We start from the raw sequence: 19,632 nt of genomic DNA on the forward strand, positions 1-19,632 counted from the left end.
AGTGGTAATCTTCAAAAAAAGGCTTTGCAAGTTGGGAATGTGAGTAATTACTTGTGTAGACCTTTTGTTTTCTTTTTTCCTAATCTTACTATCAGTTTAGTTAGTTGATAACTGTGTATTCATAAGCTTTATGTGTTGTTTTATAAACTGAAAACAAAATTGCAGGGAAAGTTTTGATAACGTTTGAGAAACATAAAAGATTATAGCTTTGCTAAGCTTTATTGACACATGAAAGATAGCTTACGAAAGCTTTATTGAAATGCTAGAAACTAAAGAGAGGAAGAGATTAAGTTGTCACCAAGAGATAAACGTTGGATTTGATTTCATATATTGGAAAGGGAGAGGCTGCTATTATACCAGCCAAAGACTTACAACCAAAGAACATCTAACGACATATTTATAATGGTCTATAAACCCTAGTTACATGGTTACAAAAGATTCTTAATGGATCATTCAATGGGTCTTTCTTATGGGCTTCAATAAGTTTACAGAGATATTTGGAGTGCAGAGATTATTCTATACATCTTGCTTTGTGGTGTACCTCCCTTAATTACAAAGAACTGAAAACCAGGGTGGCTAAACACGGTTCTAGACTCTCTGTAGATGAAGTTAACCAACTCATGGAAGTTATTACTATAGATACAGACTGGATTGAGAGGAGCACTTGTTCAAAGACTTCCAATACTTTGACAAAGACAAGAGCTGGTAAGTTCTCTTTGGTGGAACAGAGAAAACTATAGAATGAGAAGTTAAAACAATATTCCAAGACACTGAGATGGAATTGGCTTACACAGGTTTATCAACAATGGATGAGTTGGAGTTAGCCATGAAATAGTATGGTATGGGAGATGAAGCTATCATCAAAGAAGCTATAGAGGAAGTAGATACAGATAATTACAAGTTATGTTTCCCACTACATAGCATGAAAAAAACCTATGAGCCAACGTTGAGATTAACAATGAAGAATTCTGTGCCATGATGAAGTGATACTGGTACCACGCAGCCACAAAAGGGAAAACTTGTTCCATTCCATTCATTGATAAATCGAAAAGGAGGAACATAAAATTAAACTTGATCCAAAAACATTATTCTAGAAGTTATAGTGGAAGTAGAAGTATTGCTGTCCTAAACCGGGGGAAATGTTTTACAGAAAGTAGTGTACACAGATACAGCAAACTGCGAATTGTTTTTTTCAGCTCCCATAGAATGAGATGGTGCCGCAAGAAACTATCGATGATAAAGTGATGCTAAAATCATGGAAATTCTTCTAGTGCAGCTCCTTTAAGCTTTAGATCTATAAATATTTATGGAAATCTCAGGAAACCTTTTCAACGACGAGCACTATCTGAGATCTAGCTCCCAAAGAGATTTCAAATTGATGGTAATCGGAAGGGAATTTAGGCTTTGAGCAACCTTTCATTTGCAATCTTTGCAAACAATAAAGATTCCCAATAGAAGAGGGGAGCTTCTCTAGACCTGAGCATCCGTTGAGATATAAATTTTGGAGATTAGTCATATTCTCAATAGAAGAGGGAAGCTCCACAAGGCTTGAACATTTGTTAAGGTTCAACTTTAAATAAATCCTTTAAGGCACGCCTCAGAGGACTCACTTTTCGGATAGGCAACACTCTTGGTGACCATCTTGAGAGAAAGAGAACAAACACCTTGTTCCTAACCAAAGCACAGCATCAGGAAACATGTACTCAATAAGTCAGAAAGGTCTTCCAGTTAAATGAGCATACTCAATAAGAGAAACATATCCTGCTCCACTGAAAAAAAGAAAACAGATTCTCAATTATGGTAGTCTTAGTTGATAATAATCTCGGGTGTTCATATGCTTGATATGAAGCTTACAGGGATATCGCTGGACCTTCCAACCATGACCTTGTTATGAAAAACGCTCAGTAAGGATCCCAAGAAAAGAATCTCTGCAGCACAATCTCTTTGGTAAAGCTTTACAAAACCAAAAACATTGTAATAAATTTACTAGTTAATTACTTGCAAACCTTTAACAGTATCATTGTGGCTCTTCTTTGAACATCCTTGGATCAGAGGCGGCGAAGAGCGGGATAAGCCTTTATTGATAATGCTGTGTTGAGAAGAGGAAATTAAAGGTCTTAAAACAATCACTTACACTAATTAAGAACTCAAACTCTTTGAAGCTGAAGTTCAACAACTTGTGGAAGCTGTTAGTTTAGATACAGACCTGATCGAGATGAGCACTTATTCAAAAGTGCTCTTTGTTTCACTATTTGTCATCTCCATCTAAATGATTCATTTGTATGATCTATTCAAATGATCCATTCAAATTTTTGTGATTGTTTGTTTGTCCATCCACATAGCTCATCTAGATGAATCATGTAAATGAATCTTATGTTTGTTTCTTTATTTTTATTTTCTTTCAAATAAGTTTAGTAAACAAATTACCAAAATACCCTTGTATTGATTTAATCATATGTTTGAAATTAATTTTAACTATATTACATTTAATTATTTAGTTTAATATATTTACATTAGAATTATTTCAAAATTAACGAGTTTTCTTTTTGCGGTTTGGGCGAGAAAAAAAAGATTTTTCGGTTTTAGCGAGAAAACACATTTTTCGGTTTTGGCGGGAAAACAAGATTTTTCGGTTCTAGCGGGAAAATGAAAATTTTTGGTTTTGGTGGGAAAATACAAATTTTTCGGTTTTGGCGAGAAAACATGTTTTGCGGTTTTGGCGGAAAAACACGTTTTTGGCGGGAAAACGCGTTTTTTTTTTGCGGTTTTGGAGGAAAGCACGTTTTTGCGATTTTCGCGGGAAACCAAAATTTTTCTGTTTTGGCGAGAAAACGAGATCTTTCGTTATTGGCGGGAAAACGCGTTTTTGCGGTTTTGGCGAAAAAATGCGTTTTTGCGGTTTTGACGGGAAAACGCGTTTTTGCGGTTTTGACGGGAAAACGCGTTTTTGCGGTTTTGACAGGAAAACGCGTTTTAGCGGTTTTGGCGGGAAAACATGTTTTTGGCGAGAAAACATATTTTTTGCGGTTTTGGCGGAAAAACATGTTTTTGGCGAGAAAACACGTTTTTGCGGTTTTGGCGGAGAAACACGTTTTTTTGCGGTTTTAGCGGGGAAACACATTTTCGCGGGAAAACGTGTCTTTTGCGGTTTTCGCGAAAAAATGAGATTTTTTTTTGTTTTGGCGAACGATATTTCGGTTTTGGCGGGAAAATAAGATTTTCGGTTTTAGCGGGAAAACACGTTTTTTTTTTGTTTTGGCGGGAAAACACGTTTTTACTATTTTGGCGGGAAAACGTGTTTTTGTGTTATGGCGGAAAAATGTGTTTTGAGGTGTTGGCGTGAAAACATGTTTTTTTTGTGATTTTGGCATGAAAACATGTTTTTCATTTTTTGCGGAAAAACACGTTTTTGCAATTTTGACGGGAAAACACGTTTTTGCAATTTTGACGGGAAAATGCGTTTTTGGGGTTTTGGCGTGAAAAAATAGTTTTTAGGTTTTGGCGGGAAAACATGTTTTTGTAGTTTTGTCAGTTTTCGTATGTGACAAAAATGATATTATGTTTAGGTTTGTAATTTGTGAATTACATTAGGGGCATAATAGACATTATACCATTTTGAATGAACCATCTCCAATATTCAAATGATCCAAATTGGTTCAGCTGAATGGACTTTAAAAATTAAGCCTAAATTTTTAAGTGTCATCCGGATGATCCATCTTAATGAGTTGCACTTTTAGTGCATAAACAAAGAAAACTCTCATCATCAAGATGATTCACCCAGATGGAGAAACAAACCGGCCCAAAACCGATATATTTTACTCAAACCCAATGCAAAATGTTTCTTCAGCTTCAATTAACATGGGGGAGCCAAGCTTTCTGGAGGACGTAGCCCGCATTCCTTAATCTCCCAATTTTCACAGGTGAATCTGAACTTAAAGACTAATTAAGGGGAACTCACAATTTCTGCAATTTCGATTACGACCAGATGCTCTGATTGTGGAGACAGTTTCCCGCACAAAGAACGACATCCCGAGTTAACCTTGACACCATCAGTTTGTCCTTGATGCAATAATATATATACGGATCCCACCCATCATCAGCGTCAACGTCGTCAGGCTTAGTAACCAGCAGGAGGCAAGCTTTAAATCCCAAGGATGTGGGAAAATGTGTATCGAATCCATTCAGTTTCATTGACACTGAACTCCCCGTGGCTCTGTAACTGAAATAATATGCAGGCACCGTTTCTCCGGGAAATACTGCATATTCTTCTGTTGATGTCTTGACGATAAGGTCTCTTGCTTCTTGATTCAGTTTGAAGCAGTTAACAAAGCTTAGCTCAGTAAGCTTTGTACTGTAAAAAGAGCAATTGAGTCTTTCGAGGGACTCACAGTTTTCTGCATCTATGATTTGTAATGAATCTGGAACTGTGGGAGTGAAACCAGCTTTGTGCATCCCTTCACTACAAGTCTCTCTAGACGAGACATTTCCTTGACCCATGGCGCAATTTCTTGAATTCCTTTGTCGCTCAAGTGAAGCTCCGTGATGAGGTCAAAAGCATGCTGGGATTTCCCGAGGTCTTCGCTGTATGACATATGTAACCTTTCAAGACGAGACCATGACCTGATTGATTGAGGAATTTCTTCAATAGCAGTTCCGTTGAGCTTTAGAACTCTAATGTTTGTGGAAATCTCAGGAAAGCTTTTCAACAACCAGCAGTCCCCGAGATGAAGATCATCAAGAGATTTCATGTTGATGTTCACTGGAAGGGCCTTTAGCTTTGAGCAACCATTCAAACGCAAGGATTTCAAATTATGAAGATTCCCAATAGAAGAAGGGAGCTTTATAAAGCTTGAGCAATAAAAAAGTTGCAAAGATACTAAATTAGTCATATTCCCAATAGAAGAAGTGAGCTCCACAAAGCTTGAACAATTAATAAGACATAAGTTCTTGATATTAGTCATATTCCCAATAGAAGAAGGGAGCTCCACAAGGCTTGAACAACAACTAAGAGACAAGTTCTTGATATTTGTCATATTCCCAATAGAACAGGGAAGCTCCACAAGGCTTGAGCAATCATCGAGATGTAATATCTCGAGATTAGTCAGATTTCCAATATAATAGGGGAGCTCCACAAGGCTTGAACAGCTACCCATAGACAAATTCTTTAGATTAGTAATATTCCCAATAGAACAGGGAAGCTCCACAAGTCTTGAGCAGTTGTATAGTTGCAATTCTTTGAGATTAGTCATATTCCCAATAGAAGAAGGAAGTTCCACAAGGCTTGAGCAGCTCTGGAGAGACAACATCGGGAGACTAGTAATATTCCCAATAGAAAAAGGGAGCTCCACAAGGCTTGAACATCTATCGAGATTCAACTTCTCGACATTTGTCATATCCCCAATAGAAGAAGGGAGTTTCACAAGGCTTGAGCATCGTTTGAGATCCATTATTTTCAGATTAGTCATATTCCCAATGGAAGGAGGGAGCTCCGCAAGGCTTAAGCATTTTTGGAGGATCAAAGTTTCGAGATTAGTCATATTCCCAATAGAAGAAGGGAGTTCCACAAGGCTTGAGCATCCTTCGAGATTCAAATCTTCGAGATTAGTCATATTGCCAATAGAAGAGGGAAGTTTCACAATACTTGAGCATCTCATCATATCTAAATCCTTGAGGTTAGCCATATTTCCAACAGAAGAGGAGAGCTCCATAAGGCTTGAGCATCTATCTAATTTCAACTTCTCGAGATTAGTCATATTTCCAATAGAAAAAGGGAGCTCGACAAGGCTTGAACATCCAATTAACTCCAACTTCTTCAGATTAGCCATATTTCCAATATAAAAAGGGAGTTCTACAAGACTTGAACATCCATGTAACTCCAACTTCTTGAGAGTAGTAATATTTCCAATAGAAAAGGGAAGCTCGACAAGACTTGAACATCTCGTGATATCCAAATTCTCGAGATTAATCAAATTCCCAATAGAAAAAGGAAGCTCCATAAGACTTGAACATCTCGGCACCATGGTTTGCAGTTCATGCCGTTTACTTCCTTAATTCCTTCTGTGTTGCCCTCTGTAGCCTATATATACGTCAAAGGATTTTTTTAGAACTTTATGCTTGATATATATATGTGCATATTAAGTAGCGATTAGGGATAGTAATTTAAATATAGCGATTGAATGTTGACACAGAGAAATATTTCAAAATTATACAGTACCTCTTTTTTAAATAGGTTCATTTTAATTAAATCTAAATATGTATATCATAATTTTGCAACTATCAGTTTTATTTCTAAAATATTTTACTTATTCGCATATATGACGCATATCTTAATCTATTTCATAACAACATAATAAGTGCAGTGCATATACCAGCAGTCTAAAACGGACAAGAATCTCACACCTGTCAATCATCTTAATATTTGGAATCGTGAGTTGGAGTATATGCAGAGGCGTGCCTACAGTGTATTGAAAAAGGCATTCGCCTCAGGCTCCCGATTAATATGACTATTTTTATCTCTCAAAATTTAAAATAATTTCTACTCTAGTGGTTTAGACTTATTTAAGAAAAAAACATTTCTACGAAAATTAATTAACTCATTTTCTGAATTCATGTATTTTTTTCTATATAACATATTTACGTTATAAACTTATTTTTTTACAGTATTAGACTTGTGTATTTGGTGAAAATAATATATCATATTAAAAAAATTATTTTCATTACGGTTGTAAATAAGTTTATTTTTAAAATTTGCCTTAGGCCCCTAAAACTCTTCGCACGGCACTGAGTATATGGTCTATGTTTAGACACAATCTGTAGTCCATTATGTTCATATAAGTATCTATTTATTTAAACTAAAATAATTAAAATATATCTAGAAGATGTTATGAAATAAAATAAAATTCTCTAGAAGTTATTAAATATTCTTACAAAGCAATAAATCTAATAATATTGATTATTGAAATTCATGTAGTTTACATATTAAAATTTCATCTGCATTAAAAATGATTTAATGTTTAATTTTACATTGAAAATGTTGAACAACAATATTTGTAAAACAGGGAGAGTAATAGTAATGTAATAGATTCTAAAAAATAAATATGATTAACCGTAAAAGACAAAATCGTACACTTGTCTTGTAATTTGAAAGTCAACATGGACCATATCTATCATTAAATTTGTTCAGATATTATCTATTTATAGTTAAAATAAACGAATTTCAGAGATAATGAAATATGGTGTGTTAATTTTTCTTAGAAAGTTATATATATATATATATATATATATACTATATGTATATATCTTATGTGCGCGTAGTCTTTAGTTTCTTTTTCCATCTATCAAGTTATGATTTTGGTATTTTCAAAAAGAAAAAGTTATGATTTTGGTGTTTATGTAAATTTGTTTATTTTATTAATACATATACAACGCAAAAGAATATATAAATACATATATATATATATATGCATCATATCTATGTTTTCCATATATGCTATTAATTAGATAAAGAAAGAGTTGACTACTGTCAGATACATGTCTTTTCTATTGGACTATGCTATACGCTTTGGGTTATTTAAATGGGTGTTCTCATGTTATGGACATGCATCCATTTTGTGTTCTCTTGTTTCTAATGTCTTCAGTAATAATTTGGTGAAAATGAGGGACGGTTTCCTTTTGATCAACTTTCTTTGATCAATTTTTCTGACTAAGTGTACGTTCGCTGCTGCCGACAACTCTCTGTTGGATGGATTCTCTTTCTCCACCCTGCGATGTTCCAAGGTGGTCCAAGCTTCCTTCAGATCTCCTACACATGGTGTTTGAACGTCTAGGGTTTTCAGATTTTCAACGAGCTAAATCTGTTTGTCCATTTTGGCGATCAGCATCCATAGAGTCAGCACCAAACAATCAGATCCCCTGGATGATTCTATTTCCAGAAAAAGGTAAAGATTATTGTCTCTTTTTTAATCCAGAGGAAAACAATAAAACATATCGAATTCAAGATCTTGGCGTCAACTTTGCAAATAGCCATTGTTTGGCTATTTGTGGAAGTTGGTTCTTTATGCGGGATCCTCGATATAAGCTCTATATTATGAATTTATTCACCCGTGAGAGGATCGATCTGCCGTCAGTGGAGTCACAAGTTGGCATGTTATTGATCGAACGAACCACGGATGATATGTTCCTAGTAACATCTAAGGAAGGTATTGGTTACAAATATAATCAAGAAGACTTGCGGATTGACTTGCCTTTCTTTTGGATTGACCAGAAAACCAAAGATTATTTTGTTACTTGTTATCTTGAAGGCCGAGTTACGGCTTATGCTGAAAATGGAGATAAATTTTGGAAACAAGCGGACCTTAAGATCTCGGGTGACGTGGTATACAAAGAGCATAAGCTTTACTTGTATGATTATAAACGTGATGTCAAAGTCTTTGATTTTTCTGGAGATAGTCCACGAAAAATCGTTGAAACGCAAGTTAATCATGATCCACTTTGCACAAAGGGAATGTCACGTCGTGTTTACCCAGAGCTTGGTGATGTGTGGGATATCAAGGATACACATCTTGTAGTCACGGTAAAAGGAGAATTCCTGAGAGTAAAGAGCATAGTAAAGAGTGATGGTGATGTTTGGTCCTTCCGCATCTACAAGATGGATTCATCGCAAAGCGAGTGGGAGAAGATTACTTCTTTGGGGGACGAGGCAATACTTTTGGATCAACGTACCACCTTGCTTGCAAACGCTGTCCAAGGAATAAAAAGAAATTCTATATATTTCAGTGGTATTCATCATGACTATGTATTTCACCGTGTTTGGAGTGAAAAAGATATCTTGAACTATAGTCTCGACACACACAAGATTGAAAGACCACCTCCAAGTTTTTTTTCTAACGTTCAATCATCTCATGCTCGATGGTTTGTACCAAATTGATTTATATCTTTTCAGTGCTTTTAGACTTGTGTCTCTTTTATTTTGCAAGTGTGAAAGTAAAATATATCATATGATCTTTGTGTTTGAATTTGGAATAATATGAAATTTAGATCACATCATGAAACTCGCAAGTGCTTTGTTCCTTGTAGTACCATATACAATGGTTTCAACACTCTTATGTTTCCCTTTTTAACATTCTTCATCATCTTCTTTCTCTTCCACTTCATTTATTCAACACTCACTTCATTCTATATTCTTACAATCGTTTTGTTTTGAAAAGTTCAACACCCTACCCGTCAACTTTTAATTCATATTTTTATTTTTTAAAATATAAGAATTACATATTAATAATTAATTTAAAACTAAAATAAAATAAATTTTAAAAATATTTATTGTAAATTCTTATACTAAGCTTATTTTTTAAATAATACCAAAAACAATATTAATAGAAAATTAAAATTAAGAGCATATTCATTTTTAAGTTAGATATTTACTTAATTTTATTCAAAAATATGAAACTTAATAATATAAAAAACTAAAACTGAATCATCTGCATTTACATCTGGAATGGATTCACTAACACCGCTCATGCGACCAAGAGTTATTTGTGTAAAGAATTCGAGAAATTCAGTTGCTCTCGAAACATTTTCATCACTTGTTGGAGTAGAAGAAAGAGGAGGTGTTTGAGAAAAATATTGCATCTTCGATCCATAATTTGGAGGATAATTCCGAACGGATATGTGATGAAGAAATTTGGTGAAAAACCATAATTTGGTATATTTTGGGATTGGTTGGAAGTTTTGTTTTGAAATTGATAATTGTTAGGATTTAGAAATTGAACGAAAAATTAGAAGAGTTTTGGGTGTTAAAAGGATTATTATTAGGATCCATTTAACCAAAAAAAAAAGTTTAAAACACTAAAATAGTTTATTATAATGAAAATGATAATTTTTTCTGTATCCAAATGAAATGAGAGTAGTCTCTATTTATAAATAAAAAAAATTGAATTTTGATATAGTTTTGATATTTTAAAAACTAATTTTATTAATATAATAAACATATTTGAATAATTGAGTGGGGATAAATATCAAGTGAAATCTGTCCAGCCAATGAAAGTAAAGCATTTAAATCTTATCGAGATTTAATATAAAATAATACCAAAATAAAAGCATGTATATCTTATCCAGATTTTAAATAATACCAAAATCAATATTAATAAAAAAAATAAAATTAAGAGCATATTCATTCTTAAGTTAGATATTTACCTAATTTTATTCAAAATATGAAACATAATATTATAAAAAAACTAAAACTGAATCATCTGCATTTACATCTGAAATGGATTCACTGACACCGCTCATGCTACCAAGAGTTATTTGTATAAAAAATTCGAGAAATTCAGTTGCTCTCGAAACATTTTCATCACTTGTTGGAGTAGAAGAAAGAGGAGGTGTTTGAGAAAAATATTGCATCTTCGATCCATAATTTGGAGGATAATTCAGAACGGATATGGGATGAAGAAATTTGGTGAAAAACAATAATTTGGTATATTTTGGGATTGGTTGGAAGTTTTGTTTTGAAATTGATAATTGTTAGGATTTAGAAATTGAACGAAAAATTAGAAGAGTTTTGGGTGTTAAAAAGATTATTATTAGGATCCATTTAACCAAAAAAAAAGTTTAAAACACTAAAATAGTTTATTATAATGAAAAATGACGATTTTTTCTGTATCCAAATGAAATGAGAGTAGTCTCTATTTATAGATAAGAAAATTGAATTTTGATATAATTTTGATATTTTAAAAACTAATTTTATTAATATAATAAACGTATTTGAATAATTGAGTGGGAATAAATATCAAGTGAAATCTGTCCAGTCAATGAAAGTAAAGCATTTAAATCTTATCGAGATTTAAAATAAAATAATACCAAAATAAAAGCATTTAAATTTTATCCAGATTTTAAATAATACCAAAATCAATATTTATAAAAAAATAAAATTAACAGCATATTCATTCTTAAGCTAGATATTTACCTAACTTTATTCAAAAATATGAAACTTAATATTACTAAAAGAAACTAAAACTGAATCATCTGCATTTATATTTGGAATGGATTTACTGACACCGCCCATGCTACCAAGAGCTATTTGTGTAAGAAATTCGAGAAATTCAGTTGCTCTCAAAACATTTTCATCACTTGTTGGAGTAGAAGAAAGAGGAGGTGTTTGAGAAAATATTGCATCTTCGATCCATAATTTGGAAGATAATTCAGAACGGATATGGGATGAAGAAATTTGGTGAAAAACCATAATTTGGTATATTTTTGGATTGGTTGGAAGTTTTGTTTTGAAATTGATAATTGTTAGGATTTGGAAATTGAACAAAAAATTAGAAGAGTTTTGGGTGTTAAAAGGATTATTATTAGGATCCATTTAACCCAAAAAAAGTTTAAAACACTAAAACAGTTTATTATAATGAAAAATGATGATTTTGTTTTGTATCCAAATGAAATAAGAGTAGTCTCTATTTATAGATTAAAAAATTGAATGTTGATATAATTTTTGATATTTTAAAAACTAATTTTATTAATATAATAAACGTATTTGAATAATTGAGTGGGGATAAATATCAAGTGAAATCTGTCCATCCAATGAAAGTAAAGCATTTAAATCTTATCGAGATTTAAAATAAAATAATACCAAAATAAAAGCATTTAAATCTTATCCAGATTATAAATAATACCAAAATCAATATTAATAAAAAAAATAAAATTAAGAGCATATTCATTCTTAAGTTAGATATTTACCTAACTTTATTCAAAAATATGAAACTTAATATTACTACAAAAAACTAAAAATGAATCATCTGCATTTACATCTGGAATGGATTCACTGACACCGCCCCTGCTGCCAAGAGCTATTTGTGTAATAAATTCGAGAAATTCAGTTGCTCTCAAAACATTTTCATCACTCGTTGGAGTAGAAGAAAGAGGAGGTGTTTGAGAAAAATGCATCATCGATCCATAATTTGGAGGATAATTCAGAACAGATATGAGATGAAGATATTTGGTGAAAAACCATAATTTGGTATATTTTGGGTTTGGTTGGAAGTTTGGTTTTGAAATTGATAATTGTTGGGATTTGGAAATTGAACGGAAAATTAGAAGAGTTTTGGGTGTTAAAAGAATTATTATTAGGATCCATTTAACAAAAAATGAGTTTAAAACACTAAAATAGTTTATTATAATGAAAAATACTGATTTTTTTTCTGTATCCAAATGAAATGAGAGTATTCTCTATTTATTGATAAAAAAAATTGAATTTTGATATTTTAAAAACAAATTTTATTAATATAATAAATGTGTTTGAATAATTGAGTGAGGATAAATATCAAGTGAAATCTGCCGAACCAATGAAAATAAAGCATTTAAGTCTTATCCAGATTTAAAAAAAATCAAGTAAATGTTTTTGGCCAACCACAGAGCGACACGTGGTAGTGCGGGCCACAAAATTTTTTTTCAGCTGTTGAAATTTTTCAACGCCTGTTGCTACCATGTAGACAAACATATTTTTACAACATCCTCACTACAAAGATTTAAACTGTTGAAAGTGAATTTCAACACTCCATTGTGAGTGGTCTAACAGAATAAATGTCTTGTGCCAATCCAGGTTTGTTCTATGCAGTTCTCAAAATACATATATGTGTATGTATATATTAAGATTAGTATTTGATTGTAAATATCTTGAAATTACGAAAAATTTAACCCAACATACCCTAAATAAGGATATTTTGGACTGAATTTCATGTAACTTTAAAATATTTGTAACTAAATAATAATATTTATGCATACATACTTATATATATATATATAAGTATGTATGTATTCTGAGAATTCTATTAAGAGAATTTTTTACTGGAGATGCTCTAATAGTATTGACTAATATTTTTCAACTAGTATAAGAATATGACCATGAAAAGAATAGATGATCTCATTGTTATTGATATAATGATTATACTGTGTGAAAAATAGTATTGTCTTTTTATATTCTATTGGTGATGCTCTAATAGTATCCTTTTCATATTTTTAGAGCATCTCTACACAGTTCACAGTCTTGTGTCATTCCATATTTGAACGTTCTTTCCTTTATGGCTAGTATATTCTTGACTGCCAACCAAAAAATAAAAGAGAAACGAGGCACTCCCTACCTATACAGATCACTCTGCTCCAATCAACCTTACCTCTGCTTGTCAGAAGTTGATTCTACATTTTTCTGTAGAAAACTTGGCACTCATTATCCCCATGTTTCCAGACAAAGATGTGCCAATAGTATAATGAAAAAGGCAATGGCCTTAGAGGAACTCAATCAATAGTATCTAAGGGAGTATCTACCTCACAATAAAAATATACTACAAAGTAAGAAAATGGCAAGAGAAAAAAATGGTAGAAAGTTCTCATTTGAGATCATCTTAAGGGGGGTTAGTGGGAGAGCAACTTTTAAAGACTTGAATTTTTTTAAAGATTCTATTGTTATTGGTTTAATGATTCTTAAAGTCTTAATCAAATCTTTTGTTATTAGTGTGATAATTTTATAATTCTCATTAAATCCTTAGTTATTCTTATAATGATTTTGTAATTCATTGTAGAATTTTTTGGTTATTCAAAAAGTTGAGTATTTTTAGATTTTGCAATTCTATTAAACTCTTGCCTTATTGAAACAATGATTCTTTACATTTTAACTCATCAATCACTACTTTCAAAATACTAGAGTTATAGATGATCTTTTCAAAGTTTGAATGATAAAAAAAATTGTCAAATAAAAAACATAAATCTATTATACCAATAAAAAAACATAAATATATATTAAGAAAAGAGACTGAACGGTGGCATTATAGCACATCTAACATATCTTTCAAAAAGTTAATATCATAGAAATTGATATAAAATAACAAAATCCATATTTTCATATATATGTAATATGTCTTTCTAAAAGTTAATGCCATAAAATTTATAAAATAACAAAGCCCAGATTTTTCATATACATATAACATGTCTTTCAAAGATTTAATACCATAGAAATTGATATATTATATATATTTATATACCTCATTGTTAACATTCAATATATTTTCAACACATCATTCACATATTATATGAAAAAATTTCTAGAAGAATATTCTTATATAATTACATAAACAATAACAAAAATTAAATTACGAATCCATAACAATCTATGAAAGTTGCTAAAAAAAAGACAATCTATCAAAGTTGTATGGATTCTATAAATATGGATGCACTTGTTTGTAAAATCCATGAAAACTTTCCAATTCTTCGAAAATCTATGAACTTTTCAAATCCATAAACTCTCCATGAGTCACCCTCCCAATAACACCCCCTTAGATATCCTTAAGAACGTCAAATGACACAAGTGTCTTTTTTAGGGCTTAGATCTTTTTAAATGTGTTTAAACTAATTATAAAATTAAATTATCTTAAAATAATAGTTATTGTTTTTATTTTAGATACTCATATGAGTTTTATTTGGATAAACCTGCTCTTAAGTCCCCACATAATCTAAAATTTCAGGGGTCCCTTATTATAATAAATTTTATTCATTAACCACTTAAATTCTCTTATAATAGAGTTTGAAGATAATTTCAATCCTCATTTTAGTTATAATAATATTTAACTAATTTTATTATGTTATAATTAGATTTTTTAATAATTAGTTTTAAAAGATGCTTTTAATATTTGCTTTTATACCAAAATTTTCTATTTTTTAACTAAGTTTTGTTTTAAAAAATTTATGAAAGGTGTTTATAGAAATATGACTTATGCAAAACATTTCACCTTTAAATACTGTTTATAATTTTTAACATATATATTTTAACATATTAAAATATCAAAATTAATTGTAATTTTTTTTTTGCCTTAGGCCTTTAGAAGATTTCGCATGGCCCTGTTTCCAGAGCATGCAGGGGCTGGTTCTTCAAGAATATGAGCATAAAGAGACTGAAACTTACGACTTCTCCGACATCTGATACATCATCCAGCTTGATTCACAGCATCACATACTTTTGATTGGCGAGTTACTCCAAGATATGTTGTACCAGTGGGCAGTGGCTCTGGTGATATCAATAAGGCGACCATGTTTTAGCCAGTCATCAAACCAGAAGTAAGTAGATGTGTTTGACCTCAACAGAGGCGTGCCTACAGTGTATTGAAAAAGGCATTCGCCTCAGGCTCCCGATTAATATGATTATTTTTATCTCTCAAAATTTAAAATAATTTCTACTCTAGTGGTTTAGACTTATTTAAGAAAAAAACATTTCTACGAAAATTAATTAACTCATTTTCTGAATTCATGTATTTTTTTCTATATAACATATTTACGTTATAAACTTATTTTTTTACAGTATTAGACTTGTGTATTTGGTGAAAATAATATATCATATTAAAAAAATTATTTTCATTACGGTTGTAAATAAGTTTATTTTTAAAATTTGCCTTAGGCCCCTAAAACTCTTCGCACGGCACTGGACCTCAATCCAAAGAATTCTATAGGTAATATCACAGAGCTTAAATAGCGTTCTCCAAATTCAAGAAACTTTCTTATTATTTTTTACATCCCAAAAGGAGCTCACACGACACTGCATTATTATATTCATATATTAGGTGATCTGTTTTTGTGTTACAAGAAAAAGGTGACTTGTTTTTATTTTAATATTTTCATAACTAAATTTAAAAATATTTTATTTATTTATTCATTTGTGTTGGTCTAAAATTTATTTTTTAAAATATTTATTGATATACATGTAATTATACATTTATAAGAACCTAAATAAGATAATTTATTTACATTGATTTAAATTATATTTTTATTACGAAATATGCTAATTAATCATTTTAATCTGTTAAACAATGATTTAAATTCGTTTTAATTTTTATACCGCTTTGACCCATTTTACAGTGATTTAAAGTTTCGAAGTATTGTACATATTAGGCATGGGCTTAATATACTAAAGCCGAAGTTCATAGTGTAACCCGCACCGAAGTATCGGTTTTGGATCGGTAGCGGACCCAAAGAAAATACCGATTGGACTTTAAAGCCCACAAATTTCAGCTAACCGAGATCAAGACAAGGTAACCGATACATACCGAGCATTTGTATATTTCTCTTACATATACATACATTCATTTATACCGATACAGATACCTCATCGGTCTCTTCTCTTTCACGCGTGAGGCAAGCGGCGTGATTCACGAACCCTAATTCCAAAAAAAAAACTCTTCGGTTATTGATCATCGTCATTAAGAATCTCAAACTGGCCTCTATAAATGTCTTACCGTCTCCATCTTCTTCTTCTTCACACGAGCAATCGAGAATCCAATCAGAAGTTATTTTCTTTCTGATTCTTCAGATCTTCTTTGTGTTCTTTTTTTTTAAGTTGAATCGAATTGGTTATGTCGTTATGATTTAAATGGAATCGGTTATGATCAGGGGTTTGCAAGTCTAACGTTTTGATGTTAATTTTTTCGGATGTTTGGTTAAGTTTGGTATATTTCGGTTTGTTTGGTTATTTTTGATTGACTATGGTTGTTAAAAACCGAAACCACACCGGAACCGTAGTGTTATCGGTTGGTAGTGGATTTTGTTTACTTCAACTGTACCGATCCGAAACCGATTGATTCCGAACTGAAACTATTCTTCACTATAGAAAATATTGATTGGTACCTGTGCTCTATGAACCAATAGTCCGAACAACCGATTCAACCTAACCGAAACCGAACGGTGGACCGAACGCCCAGGCCTAGTACATATTGCTGTTTTTAAAGTTTCAAAGAATTTTACATATCGGTGGATTAAACAGATCTTGACGTATTTCATCATTCATAACCATTAACCACACATCTAATGAAGCACTATCAAAACATATAGTTAATCGATTTAAACTAAGTAAATATAAAGAAAAGTAACGTGATCTACCAGAAATTAGATACATCTCGTGAAAAGAGTATGTATACACATGTAACATTTTCTTTTGGTTTTCGCATTCACCTCTTCTATACTAATAACAAGTGAGATTGCGGTTGCAGTTTAGAGGGCCAGCGTCTGCGGTTAGAGAAGGAACCATGTTCCCTGGAGCCACTGTGAATCGCTGAGCGGAACTGTATGGCAAATCAACGCTGCCGTAACCGGAAGGTACGAAGTAAGCTCCGTTCTTGAAAACGTCCTTTGAAGTTCTCCATCTCCAATTGTTCCACCCTCCTTTCACTTCTCTCTTTGTCACCTGTTTATTAAATGTATTAATGCTTACCGTTTTATTTTCATCCACTGATTAATCATATGTATATTTAGTCAGTCGTGTACATGTCGTACATGTCGATCAGAACTGGTCCTAGACATTGGCAACTGGAACATTGGTATAGGGCTTTCAAATTTTTAAAAATAATTCACATAAACATTAATCTTAAAATTTAATAAAAAAATATTTTAATAAATTTTTACTAAATTGTCTATATCTTCTAAAATTTTCAGTCATAAGCTACCTTCGCTCTTTTATATAAAAAGTTAAAAACAGGGGTAAAATTTTTCCTGGTCAAATAGTAATGAGATCAGATTTGGCTCCTAATTTATATGTGCATGTGTATATCACTAGGAGGATACAATAAAGTACCTCTTTACTGTTAGATTTATCAGAAGCAATGAAATAGTTTCCTTCACTGAAAATGGTTGGATCGGCGCTACCACCAATTGCATACATTATCCATTTATCGTATCTATTGTTTGCCACATGAGCGCAACCTCGTCTTACCCTACAGGCCAGAGTTTTTCTTAAATGGTTATATATCTAAGTCTGCATTAAAATTAATTATATATATGAAGTAATTAGTAATTGAGAAAAAACTACTTGCCTTGGCATTCTCTCCACAAGTCCTGGTCCAAAATGATTGAATGCCACGGTCACTTTCATGTTCACATCTTGCACGAAGTTATCGTTGTGTCCGAGCAACATCACCTGTAAATAAATAACGACCAATATCATCAAAAAGGGATTAGTTGCTGGTGACATTCAATTATCTATATAGAAATTTGAAATGAACTGACTTTAACATGCTGAGTAAAATAGTTGTTGGAAATGGTGATTCCCGTGGAAGCATGAATCACATCGATCAGGCCATCCGTACAACTCGCTAGATAACAATGGTCGATCCAAATATTAGACGATCCGGAAATAGCGATCGCATCACCGTCCGATCCCTTTCGATGACCGACATGCGTGGTGCTACTCCTCACCATTCCATACTTCGCCGGTTTGCAGTCGTGGATGCTGATCCCATGCACGATTACGTTCGTCACTTGTTGTATCGTAATGCACGGTCCGTAGGCAATTTCCACTTTTGCCCCTCTCCCATCTATGGTCTTGTAGCTATTCACCATGAGCTCATTCTCTAAGGTTATGACCATATCTTTAGCGAAAGTGATCCACAGCGGCTTGTCTTGGATCACACCGTATCGCAGCGAACCCGGTTTAGGATTAGCTGCATTGTCGTTAGGGTTTGTTACAACATATAAATTGCCTTTCTTGCCGCCCAAGGCAGATGAACCGAACCCTACCGCGCAATCGGCTAAATCTTTGCGGTTAGCGGACCAGTCAGAATTATGCCGCCAACACGAGTCCACTGGATTCATGATGTTCTGAGGTTTCTCCGGCAGGTAGCTGGCGACCGATGGGTTATACCCGTAATAGCCGTTGTTAACGGCTAGAACCAAGGACTGACATAAGAATAGTGCCACGAAGAGACAAATATTGGAGAGAAGAGTCATAGTATGGTACGTGGTTTAGGGATTGAGAAGGGAGATTAAGAAAGGATCAGAAAAGATTGACAAGTACTTAAGAGAGTGTTAGATGTGAGATTCTGTCGGAAAGATTAGAAGGTGTGGGAAACACGATCTTGTCCTAAAGTTGGCCTAAAGATCAAAGTTGTATTGGTAAGACTTTGGTATTGTTGCACAAGATCACACCTACGTGCTTCCCCCACGAACATTTCTCTAGCCGACCATGCTTGGATGGAAAAATCTAATTTATAATTATATTTGCTTTGATAGTTATGTTACATTGATTAGTATAATGTTTATTTGGCAGGTGTTTTCCATGTACGTGTACCAATCAATAATGAATCAATATATCAAATTATATAATATATATATACTTTAATTAAATTAATATATTTTTCACTTAGTTAATTACTGCAGCTCTTTCCAAATGTATTTTTAGTGGTATAGATGAAAACTACACAAAGTTTGTGCTATCTTAATACTCTTTTGTTTCACTGTAACAGTTGTTTTAAATTTGTGCATCCGTATTAAAAAAAATATATTTAATTTTGTATATTTTCTAAACAAAAACATTATTACTTATACGCCTAACTATATTTCAACTAATGTAAAAACAGATATGAAAATATAAATAATTATATAACATATAAATTTAATAAATTTTGCATTGAAATTTTAAAACGACAAAAAAATATTTACTTTACAATGATAATTAAAATAAAACGGAATGAGTAGTTAATACTAGTTTTAAAGCTTGAATTTATAGTAAATCATGATTGTTACTCTCTATTTTTAATAATGATGTTCTAGAGAAATTTTTTTCTAAATTAGATGAGGTTTTTAAATTTATTAACTTTACATGTTCTA

The 19,632-nt window shown here is 32.2% G+C and overlaps 2 protein-coding genes and 1 pseudogene across 2 annotated transcripts; 1 reads left to right on the forward strand and 2 right to left on the reverse strand.

The window, feature by feature from the left end:
• Positions 1 to 99: 99 nt before the first annotated feature.
• On the reverse strand, positions 100 to 7,075 carry LOC108869346 (annotated as a pseudogene).
• Positions 7,076 to 7,466: 391 nt separating this feature from the next.
• On the forward strand, positions 7,467 to 10,929 carry LOC103834233 (probable F-box protein At4g22060). The gene has a single exon (XM_009110295.3). It carries the CDS (start codon positions 7,742 to 7,744, stop codon positions 8,924 to 8,926), a length of 1,185 nt encoding a protein of 394 aa, XP_009108543.1. The 5' UTR covers positions 7,467 to 7,741; the 3' UTR covers positions 8,927 to 10,929.
• On the reverse strand, positions 9,146 to 19,411 carry LOC103834235 (probable pectate lyase 16). The gene is made up of 5 exons (XM_009110296.3): positions 18,034 to 19,411; positions 17,841 to 17,944; positions 17,603 to 17,741; positions 15,467 to 17,215; positions 9,146 to 15,118 (listed from the first exon to the last, which is right to left on the reverse strand). The coding sequence occupies exons 1-4, from the start codon at positions 18,751 to 18,753 to the stop codon at positions 16,994 to 16,996; spliced, it is 1,185 nt and encodes a 394-aa protein (XP_009108544.1). The 5' UTR covers positions 18,754 to 19,411; the 3' UTR covers positions 9,146 to 15,118; positions 15,467 to 16,993.
• Between the last annotated feature and the right edge of the window lie 221 nt (positions 19,412 to 19,632).

Source organism: Brassica rapa, chromosome A08 (assembly GCF_000309985.2).
Source record: "Brassica rapa cultivar Chiifu-401-42 chromosome A08, CAAS_Brap_v3.01, whole genome shotgun sequence".
NCBI classification, from domain to species: domain Eukaryota; kingdom Viridiplantae; phylum Streptophyta; class Magnoliopsida; order Brassicales; family Brassicaceae; genus Brassica; species Brassica rapa.